Source organism: Salmo salar, chromosome 09, assembly GCF_965601325.2.
Source record: "Salmo salar chromosome 09, fSalSal1, whole genome shotgun sequence".
NCBI classification, from domain to species: domain Eukaryota; kingdom Metazoa; phylum Chordata; class Actinopteri; order Salmoniformes; family Salmonidae; genus Salmo; species Salmo salar.
Window position 1 is genome coordinate 76,563,480 of NC_138299.1, and position 19,005 is coordinate 76,582,484.

At 39.1% G+C, this 19,005-nt stretch overlaps 1 protein-coding gene across 1 annotated transcript in view; it reads right to left on the bottom strand.

Annotated features, from left to right (window-relative positions):
* LOC106611717 (dystrophin-related protein 2) overlaps nt 1-19,005 on the bottom strand; it is a 244,675-nt gene that overhangs the window by 55,322 nt on the left and 170,348 nt on the right. Inside the window, exon 15 of the mRNA XM_014212218.3 lies at nt 16,774-16,931. Within this exon, the coding sequence (XP_014067693.1) occupies nt 16,774-16,931 (158 nt within the window). The remainder of the gene's footprint in view (nt 1-16,773; nt 16,932-19,005) is intronic.

Here is a 19,005-nt window from a genome sequence, read left to right on the forward strand (position 1 = left end):
CTGTCTACAGTATCAATAACTAATAGAACTGGACCCACTGACTGTCTACAGTATCAATAACTAATAGAACTGGACCCACTGACTGTCTACAGTATCAATAACTAATAGAACTGGACCCACTGACTGTCTACAGTATCAATAACTAATAGAACTGGACCCACTGACTGTCTACAGTATCAATAACTAATAGAACTGGACCTACTGACTGTCTACAGTATCAATAACTAATAGAACTGGACCTACTGACTGTCTACAGTATCAATAACTAATAGAACTGGACCTACTGACTGTCTACAGTATCAATAACTAATAGAACTGGACCTACTGACTGTCTACAGTATCAATAACTAATAGAACTGGACCTACTGACTGTCTACAGTATCAATAACTAATAGAACTGGACCTACTGACTGTCTACAGTATCAATAACTAATAGAACTGGACCCACTGACTGTCTACAGTATCAATAACTAATAGAACTGGACCCACTGACTGTCTACAGTATCAATAACTAATAGAACTGGACCTACTGACTGTCTACAGTATCAATAACTAATAGAACTGGACCCACTGACTGTCTACAGTATCAATAACTAATAGAACTGGACCTACTGACTGTCTACAGTATCAATAACTAATAGAACTGGACCTACTGACTGTCTACAGTATCAATAACTAATAGAACTGGACCCACTGACTGTCTACAGTATCAATAACTAATAGAACTGGACCTACTGACTGTCTACAGTATCAATAACTAATAGAACTGGACCCACTGACTGTCTACAGTATCAATAACTAATAGAACTGGACCTACTGACTGTCTACAGTATCAATAACTAATAGAACTGGACTCACTGACTGTCTACAGTATCAATAACTAATAGAACTGGACCCACTGACTGTCTACAGTATCAATAACTAATAGAACTGGACCCACTGACTGTCTACAGTATCAATAACTAATAGAACTGGACTCACTGACTGTCTACAGTATCAATAACTAATAGAACTGGACCCACTGACTGTCTACAGTATCAATAACTAATAGAACTGGACCCACTGACTGTCTACAGTATCAATAACTAATAGAACTGGACTCACTGACTGTCTACAGTATCAATAACTAATAGAACTGGACCCACTGACTGTCTACAGTATCAATAACTAATAGAACTGGACCCACTGACTGTCTACAGTATCAATAACTAATAGAACTGGACCTACTGACTGTCTACAGTATCAATAACTAATAGAACTGGACCCACTGACTGTCTACAGTATCAATAACTAATAGAACTGGACCCACTGACTGTCTACAGTATCAATAACTAATAGAACTGGACCCACTGACTGTCTACAGTATCAATAACTAATAGAACTGGACCTACTGACTGTCTACAGTATCAATAACTAATAGAACTGGACCTACTGACTGTCTACAGTATCAATAACTAATAGAACTGGACCCACTGACTGTCTACAGTATCAATAACTAATAGAACTGGACCTACTGACTGTCTACAGTATCAATAACTAATAGAACTGGACCCACTGACTGTCTACAGTATCAATAACTAATAGAACTGGACCCACTGACTGTCTACAGTATCAATAACTAATAGAACTGGACCCACTGACTGTCTACAGTATCAATAACTAATAGAACTGGACCCACTGACTGTCTACAGTATCAATAACTAATAGAACTGGACCCACTGACTGTCTACAGTATCAATAACTAATAGAACTGGACCCACTGACTGTCTACAGTATCAATAACTAATAGAACTGGACCCACTGACTGTCTACAGTATCAATAACTAATAGAACTGGACCTACTGACTGTCTACAGTATCAATAACTAATAGAACTGGACCTACTGACTGTCTACAGTATCAATAACTAATAGAACTGGACCTACTGACTGTCTACAGTATCAATAACTAATAGAACTGGACCCACTGACTGTCTACAGTATCAATAACTAATAGAACTGGACCTACTGACTGTCTACAGTATCAATAACTAATAGAACTGGACCCACTGACTGTCTACAGTATCAATAACTAATAGAACTGGACCCACTGACTGTCTACAGTATCAATAACTAATAGAACTGGACCTACTGACTGTCTACAGTATCAATAACTAATAGAACTGGACCCACTGACTGTCTACAGTATCAATAACTAATAGAACTGGACCCACTGACTGTCTACAGTATCAATAACTAATAGAACTGGACCCACTGACTGTCTACAGTATCAATAACTAATAGAACTGGACCCACTGACTGTCTACAGTATCAATAACTAATAGAACTGGACCCACTGACTGTCTACAGTATCAATAACTAATAGAACTGGACCCACTGACTGTCTACAGTATCAATAACTAATAGAACTGGACCCACTGACTGTCTACAGTATCAATAACTAATAGAACTGGACTCACTGACTGTCTACAGTATCAATAACTAATAGAACTGGACCTCACTGACTGTCTACAGTATCAATAACTAATAGAACTGGACCCACTGACTGTCTACAGTATCAATAACTAATAGAACTGGACCTACTGACTGTCTACAGTATCAATAACTAATAGAACTGGACCCACTGACTGTCTACAGTATCAATAACTAATAGAACTGGACCCACTGACTGTCTACAGTATCAATAACTAATAGAACTGGACCTACTGACTGTCTACAGTATCAATAACTAATAGAACTGGACCCACTGACTGTCTACAGTATCAATAACTAATAGAACTGGACCTACTGACTGTCTACAGTATCAATAACTAATAGAACTGGACCCACTGACTGTCTACAGTATCAATAACTAATAGAACTGGACCTACTGACTGTCTACAGTATCAATAACTAATAGAACTGGACCCACTGACTGTCTACAGTATCAATAACTAATAGAACTGGACCCACTGACTGTCTACAGTATCAATAACTAATAGAACTGGACCCACTGACTGTCTACAGTATCAATAACTAATAGAACTGGACCCACTGACTGTCTACAGTATCAATAACTAATAGAACTGGACCTACTGACTGTCTACAGTATCAATAACTAATAGAACTGGACCCACTGACTGTCTACAGTATCAATAACTAATAGAACTGGACCTACTGACTGTCTACAGTATCAATAACTAATAGAACTGGACCCACTGACTGTCTACAGTATCAATAACTAATAGAACTGGACCCACTGACTGTCTACAGTATCAATAACTAATAGAACTGGACCCACTGACTGTCTACAGTATCAATAACTAATAGAACTGGACCCACTGACTGTCTACAGTATCAATAACTAATAGAACTGGACCTACTGACTGTCTACAGTATCAATAACTAATAGAACTGGACCTACTGACTGTCTACAGTATCAATAACTAATAGAACTGGACCCACTGACTGTCTACAGTATCAATAACTAATAGAACTGGACCCACTGACTGTCTACAGTATCAATAACTAATAGAACTGGACCCACTGACTGTCTACAGTATCAATAACTAATAGAACTGGACCACTGACTGTCTACAGTATCAATAACTAATAGAACTGGACCTACTGACTGTCTACAGTATCAATAACTAATAGAACTGGACCCACTGACTGTCTACAGTATCAATAACTAATAGAACTGGACCTACTGACTGTCTACAGTATCAATAACTAATAGAACTGGACCACTGACTGTCTACAGTATCAATAACTAATAGAACTGGACCCACTGACTGTCTACAGTATCAATAACTAATAGAACTGGACCACTGACTGTCTACAGTATCAATAACTAATAGAACTGGACCCACTGACTGTCTACAGTATCAATAACTAATAGAACTGGACGAACTGGACTCACTGACTGTCTACAGTATCAATAACTAATAGAACTGGACCCACTGACTGTCTACAGCATCAATAACTAATAGAACTGGACCTACTGACTGTCTACAGTATCAATAACTAATAGAACTGGACCTACTGACTGTCTACAGTATCAATAACTAATAGAACTGGACTCACTGACTGTCTACAGTATCAATAACTAATAGAACTGGACCTACTGACTGTCTACAGTATCAATAACTAATAGAACTGGACCTACTGACTGTCTACAGTATCAATAACTAATAGAACTGGACCTACTGACTGTCTACAGTATCAATAACTAATAGAACTGGACCTACTGACTGTCTACAGTATCAATAACTAATAGAACTGGACCCACTGACTGTCTACAGTATCAATAACTAATAGAACTGGACCCACTGACTGTCTACAGTATCAATAACTAATAGAACTGGACCCACTGACTGTCTACAGTATCAATAACTAATAGAACTGGACCCACTGACTGTCTACAGTATCAATAACTAATAGAACTGGACCTACTGACTGTCTACAGTATCAATAACTAATAGAACTGGACCTACTGACTGTCTACAGTATCAATAACTAATAGAACTGGACCCACTGACTGTCTACAGTATCAATAACTAATAGAACTGGACCCACTGACTGTCTACAGTATCAATAACTAATAGAACTGGACCCACTGACTGTCTACAGTATCAATAACTAATAGAACTGGACCCACTGACTGTCTACAGTATCAATAACTAATAGAACTGGACCCACTGACTGTCTACAGTATCAATAACTAATAGAACTGGACCCACTGACTGTCTACAGTATCAATAACTAATAGAACTGGACCTACTGACTGTCTACAGTATCAATAACTAATAGAACTGGACCCACTGACTGTCTACAGTATCAATAACTAATAGAACTGGCTACAGTACAATAACTAATAGAACTGGACCACTGACTGTCTACAGTATCAATAACTAATAGAACTGGACCCACTGACTGTCTACAGTATCAATAACTAATAGAACTGGACTCACTGACTGTCTACAGTATCAATAACTAATAGAACTGGACCCACTGACTGTCTACAGTATCAATAACTAATAGAACTGGACCCACTGACTGTCTACAGTATCAATAACTAATAGAACTGGACCTCACTGACTGTCTACAGTATCAATAACTAATAGAACTGGACCTCACTGACTGTCTACAGTATCAATAACTAATAGAACTGGACCCACTGACTGTCTACAGTATCAATAACTAATAGAACTGGACCCACTGACTGTCTACAGTATCAATAACTAATAGAACTGGACCCACTGACTGTCTACAGTATCAATAACTAATAGAACTGGACCTACTGACTGTCTACAGTATCAATAACTAATAGAACTGGACCCACTGACTGTCTACAGTATCAATAACTAATAGAACTGGACCTACTGACTGTCTACAGTATCAATAACTAATAGAACTGGACCCACTGACTGTCTACAGTATCAATAACTAATAGAACTGGACCCACTGACTGTCTACAGTATCAATAACTAATAGAACTGGACCCACTGACTGTCTACAGTATCAATAACTAATAGAACTGGACCCACTGACTGTCTACAGTATCAATAACTAATAGAACTGGACCCACTGACTGTCTACAGTATCAATAACTAATAGAACTGGACCCACTGACTGTCTACAGTATCAATAACTAATAGAACTGGACCCACTGACTGTCTACAGTATCAATAACTAATAGAACTGGACCCACTGACTGTCTACAGTATCAATAACTAATAGAACTGGACCCACTGACTGTCTACAGTATCAATAACTAATAGAACTGGACCTACTGACTGTCTACAGTATCAATAACTAATAGAACTGGACCTACTGACTGTCTACAGTATCAATAACTAATAGAACTGGACTCACTGACTGTCTACAGTATCAATAACTAATAGAACTGGACCCACTGACTGTCTACAGTATCAATAACTAATAGAACTGGACCCACTGACTGTCTACAGTATCAATAACTAATAGAACTGGACCTACTGACTGTCTACAGTATCAATAACTAATAGAACTGGACCTACTGACTGTCTACAGTATCAATAACTAATAGAACTGGACCCACTGACTGTCTACAGTATCAATAACTAATAGAACTGGACCCACTGACTGTCTACAGTATCAATAACTAATAGAACTGGACCTACTGACTGTCTACAGTATCAATAACTAATAGAACTGGACCTACTGACTGTCTACAGTATCAATAACTAATAGAACTGGACCTACTGACTGTCTACAGTATCAATAACTAATAGAACTGGACCCACTGACTGTCTACAGTATCAATAACTAATAGAACTGGACCTACTGACTGTCTACAGTATCAATAACTAATAGAACTGGACCCACTGACTGTCTACAGTATCAATAACTAATAGAACTGGACCCACTGACTGTCTACAGTATCAATAACTAATAGAACTGGACCCACTGACTGTCTACAGTATCAATAACTAATAGAACTGGACCCACTGACTGTCTACAGTATCAATAACTAATAGAACTGGACCCACTGACTGTCTACAGTATCAATAACTAATAGAACTGGACCCACTGACTGTCTACAGTATCAATAACTAATAGAACTGGACCCACTGACTGTCTACAGTATCAATAACTAATAGAACTGGACCCACTGACTGTCTACAGTATCAATAACTAATAGAACTGGACCCACTGACTGTCTACAGTATCAATAACTAATAGAACTGGACCTACTGACTGTCTACAGTATCAATAACTAATAGAACTGGACCTACTGACTGTCTACAGTATCAATAACTAATAGAACTGGACCTACTGACTGTCTACAGTATCAATAACTAATAGAACTGGACCTACTGACTGTCTACAGTATCAATAACTAATAGAACTGGACCCACTGACTGTCTACAGTATCAATAACTAATAGAACTGGACCCACTGACTGTCTACAGTATCAATAACTAATAGAACTGGACCCACTGACTGTCTACAGTATCAATAACTAATAGAACTGGACCCACTGACTGTCTACAGTATCAATAACTAATAGAACTGGACCCACTGACTGTCTACAGTATCAATAACTAATAGAACTGGACCTACTGACTGTCTACAGTATCAATAACTAATAGAACTGGACCCACTGACTGTCTACAGTATCAATAACTAATAGAACTGGACCCACTGACTGTCTACAGTATCAATAACTAATAGAACTGGACCCACTGACTGTCTACAGTATCAATAACTAATAGAACTGGACTCACTGACTGTCTACAGTATCAATAACTAATAGAACTGGACCTACTGACTGTCTACAGTATCAATAACTAATAGAACTGGACCTACTGACTGTCTACAGTATCAATAACTAATAGAACTGGACCTACTGACTGTCTACAGTATCAATAACTAATAGAACTGGACCTACTGACTGTCTACAGTATCAATAACTAATAGAACTGGACCCACTGACTGTCTACAGTATCAATAACTAATAGAACTGGACCCACTGACTGTCTACAGTATCAATAACTAATAGAACTGGACCTCACTGACTGTCTACAGTATCAATAACTAATAGAACTGGACCTACTGACTGTCTACAGTATCAATAACTAATAGAACTGGACCCACTGACTGTCTACAGTATCAATAACTAATAGAACTGGACCTACTGACTGTCTACAGTATCAATAACTAATAGAACTGGACCCACTGACTGTCTACAGTATCAATAACTAATAGAACTGGACCCACTGACTGTCTACAGTATCAATAACTAATAGAACTGGACCTACTGACTGTCTACAGTATCAATAACTAATAGAACTGGACTCACTGACTGTCTACAGTATCAATAACTAATAGAACTGGACCCACTGACTGTCTACAGTATCAATAACTAATAGAACTGGACTCACTGACTGTCTACAGTATCAATAACTAATAGAACTGGACCTACTGACTGTCTACAGTATCAATAACTAATAGAACTGGACTCACTGACTGTCTACAGTATCAATAACTAATAGAACTGGACCCACTGACTGTCTACAGTATCAATAACTAATAGAACTGGACCCACTGACTGTCTACAGTATCAATAACTAATAGAACTGGACTCACTGACTGTCTACAGTATCAATAACTAATAGAACTGGACCCACTGACTGTCTACAGTATCAATAACTAATAGAACTGGACTCACTGACTGTCTACAGTATCAATAACTAATAGAACTGGACTCACTGACTGTCTACAGTATCAATAACTAATAGAACTGGACCTACTGACTGTCTACAGTATCAATAACTAATAGAACTGGACCTACTGACTGTCTACAGTATCAATAACTAATAGAACTGGACCTACTGACTGTCTACAGTATCAATAACTAATAGAACTGGACCCACTGACTGTCTACAGTATCAATAACTAATAGAACTGGACTCACTGACTGTCTACAGTATCAATAACTAATAGAACTGGACCTACTGACTGTCTACAGTATCAATAACTAATAGAACTGGACCTACTGACTGTCTACAGTATCAATAACTAATAGAACTGGACCTACTGACTGTCTACAGTATCAATAACTAATAGAACTGGACCTACTGACTGTCTACAGTATCAATAACTAATAGAACTGGACCTACTGACTGTCTACAGTATCAATAACTAATAGAACTGGACCCACTGACTGTCTACAGTATCAATAACTAATAGAACTGGACCTACTGACTGTCTACAGTATCAATAACTAATAGAACTGGACCCACTGACTGTCTACAGTATCAATAACTAATAGAACTGGACCCACTGACTGTCTACAGTATCAATAACTAATAGAACTGGACCTACTGACTGTCTACAGTATCAATAACTAATAGAACTGGACCCACTGACTGTCTACAGTATCAATAACTAATAGAACTGGACCCACTGACTGTCTACAGTATCAATAACTAATAGAACTGGACCTACTGACTGTCTACAGTATCAATAACTAATAGAACTGGACCCACTGACTGTCTACAGTATCAATAACTAATAGAACTGGACCCACTGACTGTCTACAGTATCAATAACTAATAGAACTGGACCCACTGACTGTCTACAGTATCAATAACTAATAGAACTGGACCTACTGACTGTCTACAGTATCAATAACTAATAGAACTGGACCCACTGACTGTCTACAGTATCAATAACTAATAGAACTGGACCTACTGACTGTCTACAGTATCAATAACTAATAGAACTGGACCTACTGACTGTCTACAGTATCAATAACTAATAGAACTGGACCCACTGACTGTCTACAGTATCAATAACTAATAGAACTGGACCCACTGACTGTCTACAGTATCAATAACTAATAGAACTGGACCCACTGACTGTCTACAGTATCAATAACTAATAGAACTGGACCCACTGACTGTCTACAGTATCAATAACTAATAGAACTGGACCTACTGACTGTCTACAGTATCAATAACTAATAGAACTGGACCTACTGACTGTCTACAGTATCAATAACTAATAGAACTGGACCCACTGACTGTCTACAGTATCAATAACTAATAGAACTGGACCTACTGACTGTCTACAGTATCAATAACTAATAGAACTGGACCCACTGACTGTCTACAGTATCAATAACTAATAGAACTGGACCCACTGACTGTCTACAGTATCAATAACTAATAGAACTGGACCTACTGACTGTCTACAGTATCAATAACTAATAGAACTGGACCCACTGACTGTCTACAGTATCAATAACTAATAGAACTGGACCTACTGACTGTCTACAGTATCAATAACTAATAGAACTGGACCTACTGACTGTCTACAGTATCAATAACTAATAGAACTGGACCACTGACTGTCTACAGTATCAATAACTAATAGAACTGGACCCACTGACTGTCTACAGTATCAATAACTAATAGAACTGGACCCACTGACTGTCTACAGTATCAATAACTAATAGAACTGGACCCACTGACTGTCTACAGTATCAATAACTAATAGAACTGGACCTACTGACTGTCTACAGTATCAATAACTAATAGAACTGGACCCACTGACTGTCTACAGTATCAATAACTAATAGAACTGGACCTACTGACTGTCTACAGTATCAATAACTAATAGAACTGGACCCACTGACTGTCTACAGTATCAATAACTAATAGAACTGGACCCACTGACTGTCTACAGTATCAATAACTAATAGAACTGGACTCACTGACTGTCTACAGTATCAATAACTAATAGAACTGGACTCACTGACTGTCTACAGTATCAATAACTAATAGAACTGGACTCACTGACTGTCTACAGTATCAATAACTAATAGAACTGGACCTACTGACTGTCTACAGTATCAATAACTAATAGAACTGGACCCACTGACTGTCTACAGTATCAATAACTAATAGAACTGGACCTACTGACTGTCTACAGTATCAATAACTAATAGAACTGGACCTACTGACTGTCTACAGTATCAATAACTAATAGAACTGGACTCACTGACTGTCTACAGTATCAATAACTAATAGAACTGGACCCACTGACTGTCTACAGTATCAATAACTAATAGAACTGGACCCACTGACTGTCTACAGTATCAATAACTAATAGAACTGGACTCACTGACTGTCTACAGTATCAATAACTAATAGAACTGGACTCACTGACTGTCTACAGTATCAATAACTAATAGAACTGGACCCACTGACTGTCTACAGTATCAATAACTAATAGAACTGGACCCACTGACTGTCTACAGTATCAATAACTAATAGAACTGGACTCACTGACTGTCTACAGTATCAATAACTAATAGAACTGGACCCACTGACTGTCTACAGTATCAATAACTAATAGAACTGGACCCACTGACTGTCTACAGTATCAATAACTAATAGAACTGGACTCACTGACTGTCTACAGTATCAATAACTAATAGAACTGGACCTACTGACTGTCTACAGTATCAATAACTACTAGAACTGGACCCACTGACTGTCTACAGTATCAATAACTAATAGAACTGGACCCACTGACTGTCTACAGTATCAATAACTAATAGAACTGGACCCACTGACTGTCTACAGTATAAATAACTAATAGAACTGGACCACTGACTGTCTACAGTATCAATAACTAATAGAACTGGACCCACTGACTGTCTACAGTATCAATAACTAATAGAACTGGACCCACTGACTGTCTACAGTATCAATAACTAATAGAACTGGACCCACTGACTGTCTACAGTATCAATAACTAATAGAACTGGACCTACTGACTGTCTACAGTATCAATAACTAATAGAACTGGACCCACTGACTGTCTACAGTATCAATAACTAATAGAACTGGACCCACTGACTGTCTACAGTATCAATAACTAATAGAACTGGACTCACTGACTGTCTACAGTATCAATAACTAATAGAACTGGACCCACTGACTGTCTACAGTATCAATAACTAATAGAACTGGACCTACTGACTGTCTACAGTATCAATAACTAATAGAACTGGACCTACTGACTGTCTACAGTATCAATAACTAATAGAACTGGACCCACTGACTGTCTACAGTATCAATAACTAATAGAACTGGACCCACTGACTGTCTACAGTATCAATAACTAATAGAACTGGACCTACTGACTGTCTACAGTATCAATAACTAATAGAACTGGACCCACTGACTGTCTACAGTATCAATAACTAATAGAACTGGACCTACTGACTGTCTACAGTATCAATAACTAATAGAACTGGACCCACTGACTGTCTACAGTATCAATAACTAATAGAACTGGACCTACTGACTGTCTACAGTATCAATAACTAATAGAACTGGACCTACTGACTGTCTACAGTATCAATAACTAATAGAACTGGACCCACTGACTGTCTACAGTATCAATAACTAATAGAACTGGACCTACTGACTGTCTACAGTATCAATAACTAATAGAACTGGACCCACTGACTGTCTACAGTATCAATAACTAATAGAACTGGACCTACTGACTGTCTACAGTATCAATAACTAATAGAACTGGACCTACTGACTGTCTACAGTATCAATAACTAATAGAACTGGACCTACTGACTGTCTACAGTATCAATAACTAATAGAACTGGACCTACTGACTGTCTACAGTATCAATAACTAATAGAACTGGACCTACTGACTGTCTACAGTATCAATAACTAATAGAACTGGACCCACTGACTGTCTACAGTATCAATAACTAATAGAACTGGACCCACTGACTGTCTACAGTATCAATAACTAATAGAACTGGACCTACTGACTGTCTACAGTATCAATAACTAATAGAACTGGACCCACTGACTGTCTACAGTATCAATAACTAATAGAACTGGACCCACTGACTGTCTACAGTATCAATAACTAATAGAACTGGACCTACTGACTGTCTACAGTATCAATAACTAATAGAACTGGACCCACTGACTGTCTACAGTATCAATAACTAATAGAACTGGACCCACTGACTGTCTACAGTATCAATAACTAATAGAACTGGACCCACTGACTGTCTACAGTATCAATAACTAATAGAACTGGACCTACTGACTGTCTACAGTATCAATAACTAATAGAACTGGACCTACTGACTGTCTACAGTATCAATAACTAATAGAACTGGACCTACTGACTGTCTACAGTATCAATAACTAATAGAACTGGACCCACTGACTGTCTACAGTATCAATAACTAATAGAACTGGACCCACTGACTGTCTACAGTATCAATAACTAATAGAACTGGACCCACTGACTGTCTACAGTATCAATAACTAATAGAACTGGACCCACTGACTGTCTACAGTATCAATAACTAATAGAACTGGACCCACTGACTGTCTACAGTATCAATAACTAATAGAACTGGACCTACTGACTGTCTACAGTATCAATAACTAATAGAACTGGACCTACTGACTGTCTACAGTATCAATAACTAATAGAACTGGACCCACTGACTGTCTACAGTATCAATAACTAATAGAACTGGACCCACTGACTGTCTACAGTATCAATAACTAATAGAACTGGACCCACTGACTGTCTACAGTATCAATAACTAATAGAACTGGACCTACTGACTGTCTACAGTATCAATAACTAATAGAACTGGACCTACTGACTGTCTACAGTATCAATAACTAATAGAACTGGACCTACTGACTGTCTACAGTATCAATAACTAATAGAACTGGACCTACTGACTGTCTACAGTATCAATAACTAATAGAACTGGACCTACTGACTGTCTACAGTATCAATAACTAATAGAACTGGACCTACTGACTGTCTACAGTATCAATAACTAATAGAACTGGACCTCACTGACTGTCTACAGTATCAATAACTAATAGAACTGGACCCACTGACTGTCTACAGTATCAATAACTAATAGAACTGGACCTACTGACTGTCTACAGTATCAATAACTAATAGAACTGGACCTACTGACTGTCTACAGTATCAATAACTAATAGAACTGGACCTACTGACTGTCTACAGTATCAATAACTAATAGAACTGGACCCACTGACTGTCTACAGTATCAATAACTAATAGAACTGGACCCACTGACTGTCTACAGTATCAATAACTAATAGAACTGGACCTCACTGACTGTCTACAGTATCAATAACTAATAGAACTGGACCCACTGACTGTCTACAGTATCAATAACTAATAGAACTGGACCCACTGACTGTCTACAGTATCAATAACTAATAGAACTGGACCCACTGACTGTCTACAGTATCAATAACTAATAGAACTGGACTCACTGACTGTCTACAGTATCAATAACTAATAGAACTGGACCCACTGACTGTCTACAGTATCAATAACTAATAGAACTGGACCCACTGACTGTCTACAGTATCAATAACTAATAGAACTGGACCTCACTGACTGTCTACAGTATCAATAACTAATAGAACTGGACTCACTGACTGTCTACAGTATCAATAACTAATAGAACTGGACCTACTGACTGTCTACAGTATCAATAACTAATAGAACTGGACCCACTGACTGTCTACAGTATCAATAACTAATAGAACTGGACCCACTGACTGTCTACAGTATCAATAACTAATAGAACTGGACCTACTGACTGTCTACAGTATCAATAACTAATAGAACTGGACTCACTGACTGTCTACAGTATCAATAACTAATAGAACTGGACCCACTGACTGTCTACAGTATCAATAACTAATAGAACTGGACCCACTGACTGTCTACAGTATCAATAACTAATAGAACTGGACTCACTGACTGTCTACAGTATCAATAACTAATAGAACTGGACTCACTGACTGTCTACAGTATCAATAACTAATAGAACTGGACCCACTGACTGTCTACAGTATCAATAACTAATAGAACTGGACCCACTGACTGTCTACAGTATCAATAACTAATAGAACTGGACTCACTGACTGTCTACAGTATCAATAACTAATAGAACTGGACTCACTGACTGTCTACAGTATCAATAACTAATAGAACTGGACCCACTGACTGTCTACAGTATCAATAACTAATAGAACTGGACCCACTGACTGTCTACAGTATCAATAACTAATAGAACTGGACTCACTGACTGTCTACAGTATCAATAACTAATAGAACTGGACCCACTGACTGTCTACAGTATCAATAACTAATAGAAGTGGACCCACTGACTGTCTACAGTATCAATAACTAATAGAACTGGACTCACTGACTGTCTACAGTATCAATAACTAATAGAACTGGACCTACTGACTGTCTACAGTATCAATAACTACTAGAACTGGACCCACTGACTGTCTACAGTATCAATAACTAATAGAACTGGACCCACTGACTGTCTACAGTATCAATAACTAATAGAACTGGACCCACTGACTGTCTACAGTATAAATAACTAATAGAACTGGACCCACTGACTGTCTACAGCATCAATAACTAATAGAACTGGACCCACTGACTGTCTACAGTATCAATAACTAATAGAACTGGACCCACTGACTGTCTACAGTATCAATAACTAATAGAACTGGACCTACTGACTGTCTACAGTATCAATAACTAATAGAACTGGACCCACTGACTGTCTACAGTATAAATAACTAATAGAACTGGACCCACTGACTGTCTACAGTATAAATAACTAATAGAACTGGACTCACTGACTGTCTACAGTATAAATAACTAATAGAACTGGACCCACTGACTGTCTACAGTATCAATAACTAATAGAACTGGACCTACTGACTGTCTACAGTATCAATAACTAATAGAACTGGACCTACTGACTGTCTACAGTATCAATAACTAATAGAACTGGACCTACTGACTGTCTACAGTATAAATAACTAATAGAACTGGACCCACTGACTGTCTACAGTATAAATAACTAATAGAACTGGACCCACTGACTGTCTACAGTATAAATAACTAATAGAACTGGACCCACTGACTGTCTACAGTATAAATAACTAATAGAACTGGACCCACTGACTGTCTACAGTATAAATAACTAATAGAACTGGACCCACTGACTACACAAAGCAACAACTTACACTCTCCATGGCCTCATAGATTACAACAGACTGGTCTCTCTATACATACAGATCAAGGAGGGCCACAGCACAGACTGTCTACTGTAGTGTACCTCCCTCCCTCTGATCCTGTCATCCTCCATGTAGAACCAAACCCTTCTGTCCCTCTGTCATGGATGACTCCCCTACACCTCTCCACTACACCCTACACCCTACACCCTACACCCACAGGACGTGCTATCGCGTGTCATCCCCTCACTTTGACTTCATTGCCATGCCAACGTGATAAATTGTTTATCTGGGCACTTCTGATTGGAACTACACTGATAATAAAATCTGCTTATAAAAGACATGACATACAGCAAATAGAGTTGACAAACAGGGTTTTAATCCCCTGTGGCTGATATCAGAAGCATGGGCGGGAATCGAGCGACATTTAATTACGGGTCGGCTGTAAAAAAGTGAAGATTTTTTTTTAGAAAGGTTTTAAAACGCCACCGCTCAAAAAAAAGTACCTACTCGTCCCAACTCTACCATTAAAGTGACTGCTTTAAAAATACATTTCTCTCCTGAGCTAAATGCCATGAGGCGGGATTTAAAAAAAAACGTATCCCCCATGTATGAGAGTGGAAATGACAATGCCCTCAGTTCTTCCATGTCTCCATCTGAAACACTTTGAAATGATGTTATGCCCATAGATTCTATATGGTTCCCCCAACAGTCCTTTAAACCAGATTGGTTTCACAAAAAACCTTAAAAACATGTCCACAGACCACATTGGTTCACACAGGATTTCACTCAGAATGAACAATTTGATCAGTAACACCTACGATCAATGACCCCAACATTATGATGCTTTAAAGGCCCAGTGGCGTCAAAAACTAGACTTGACTGTGTTTTATATATATTTCCTGTCTTGGTGGGATGCAGTTTTGGCCTGCCTGGTGACATCACCATAAAAAAGAGAATTTCAAACCTCTCTGCCAATAACAGCTCACTCAGACAACTCCCAGACAGTCCTAGCAAAATTCTTGCTTGAGAAATTGCGTGGTGTCTGCGTGCGTGCGTGTATGTATATGTTTGCGGCCTGCGCGTGTCTGTGTGTGCGTCTGTCTGTGTGTGCATTCTGTCTGTGTGTGTGTGTAGGTGATCTCACCATACGGAAGCAGCTGCGTACACTGGGCTCCACATTGCTCCCCCCGAAGGCGGCCACCTCTCCCAGCTGTCGGGGGATCTGGATGGCTTCATAGAGCAGCATAGTGAGGTAACGCTGGTCTGTCAGACCCCCTGGACCAGACACCTGCCTGAACAGGTCTGACAAAACATACAGGGTTAATAAAATATGTGTGAGTGTGTGACACTATGTTCACCCATGTGCAGTATCTAAGTCTGTGTGTAATGTGTAGTATCTAAGCCTGTGTGTAATGTGTAGTATCTAAGCCTGTGTGTAATGTGTGGTATCTAAGCCTGTGTGTAATGTGTAGTATCTAAGCCTGTGTGTAATATCTAAGCCTGTGTGTAATGTGTAGTATCTAAGCCTGTGTGAAATGTGTGGTATCTAAGCCTGTGTGTAATGTGTAGTATCTAAGCCTGTGTGTAATGTGTAGTATCTAAGCCTGTGTGTAATGTGTAGTATCTAAGCCTGTGTGTAATGTGTAGTATCTAAGCCTGTGTGTAATGTGTAGTATCTAAGCCTGTGTGTAATATCTAAGCCTGTGTGTAATGTGTAGTATCTAAGCCTGTGTGTAATGTGTATTATCTAAGCCTGTGTGTAATGTGTGGTATCTAAGCCTGTGTGTAATGTGTAGTATCTAAGCCTGTATGTAATGTGTAGTATCTAAGCCTGTGTGTAATGTGTAGTATCTAAGCCTGTGTGTAATGTGTAGTATCTAAGCCTGTGTGTAATGTGCAGTATCTAAGCCTGTGTGTAATGTGTGGTATCTAAGCCTGTGTGTAATGTGTAGTATCTAAGCCTGTGTGTGTATACAATATGTCTGCTTGTGTGAACGAGAGTATATTTAAGCAATAAGGCACGAGGGGGGGGGGTGATATATGGCCAATATACCACGGCTAAGGGCTGTTACTGTGCACAAAACAACCCGGAGTGCCTGGGTATAGCCCTTAGCCGTGGTATATTGGCCATATACCACAAACCCTTGAGGTGCCTTATTGCTATTATAAACTGGTTACAAAATGTAATTAGAGCATTAAAAATAAATGTTTTGTCATACCCGTGGTATATGCTCTGATATACCACGGCTGTCAGCCAATCAGCATTCAGTGGTTAAACCCCCCCAGTTTATAATACTACTATTCACACCTATACATATAGTACATTCGAAAAGTATTCATACCCCTTGACATTTTCCATATCACTCGGACAGAGCTCCAGAGGAACTTTCCAGAAGGACAACCATCTCTGCAGCACTCCGCCAATCAAGCCTTTATGGTAGAGTGGCCAGACCGAAGCCTCTCCTCAATAAAAGGCACGTGACAGCCTGCTCGGAGTTTGCCAAAAAGGCACCTTAAGGACTCTCAGACCATGACAAACAAGATTCTCTGGTCTGATGAAACCAAGATTGAAGTCTTTGGCCTGAATGCCAAGCGTCATGTCTGGAGGAAACCTGGCACCATCCCTACGTTGAATCATGATGGTGGCAGCATCATGCTGTGGGGATGTTTTTCAGTGTCAGGGACTGGGAGACTAGTCAGGATCGAGGGAAAGATGAACGGCGCAAAGCACAGAGAGATCCTTGATGAAACCTGCTCCAGAGTGCTCAGGACCTCAGACTGGGGTGAAGGTTCACCTTCCAACAGGACAACGACACTAAGCACACAGCCAAGACAACGCAGGAGTGGCTTCGGGACAAGTCTTTGAATGTCCTTGAGTGGCCCAGCCAAAGTCCGGACTTGAACCCAATCGAGCAGCAGTGGAAAGACCGGAAAATAGCTGTGCAGAGACACTCCCCATCCAACCTGAAAGAGCCTGAGAGGATCTGCAGAGAAGAATGGGAGAAACTCCCCAAAAACAGGTGTGCCAAGCTTGTAGGGTAATACCCAAGAAGACTCGAGGATGTAATCGCTGCCAGAGTTTTTTTTATGTGCATTTGCTTTATCATTATGGGGTATTGTGTGTAGATTGATGAGGGAAAATAACTATTTAATCAATTTTAGAATAAGGTTCTAACCTAACAAAATGTTGAAAAAGTCCAGGGGTCTGAATACTTTACAAATGCATCCATGTTCTCAGTATTTCTCTATGTGTGTGGGTGATATTTCCCTCTGCCTGTATCTAGGTATGTTGGGGGGGGGGGGAGAGAGAGAGAGAGAGAGAGAGAAAGAGAGAGAGAAAGAAAGAGGTACAGTAGAAGAAGAGAGAGAGAGATAG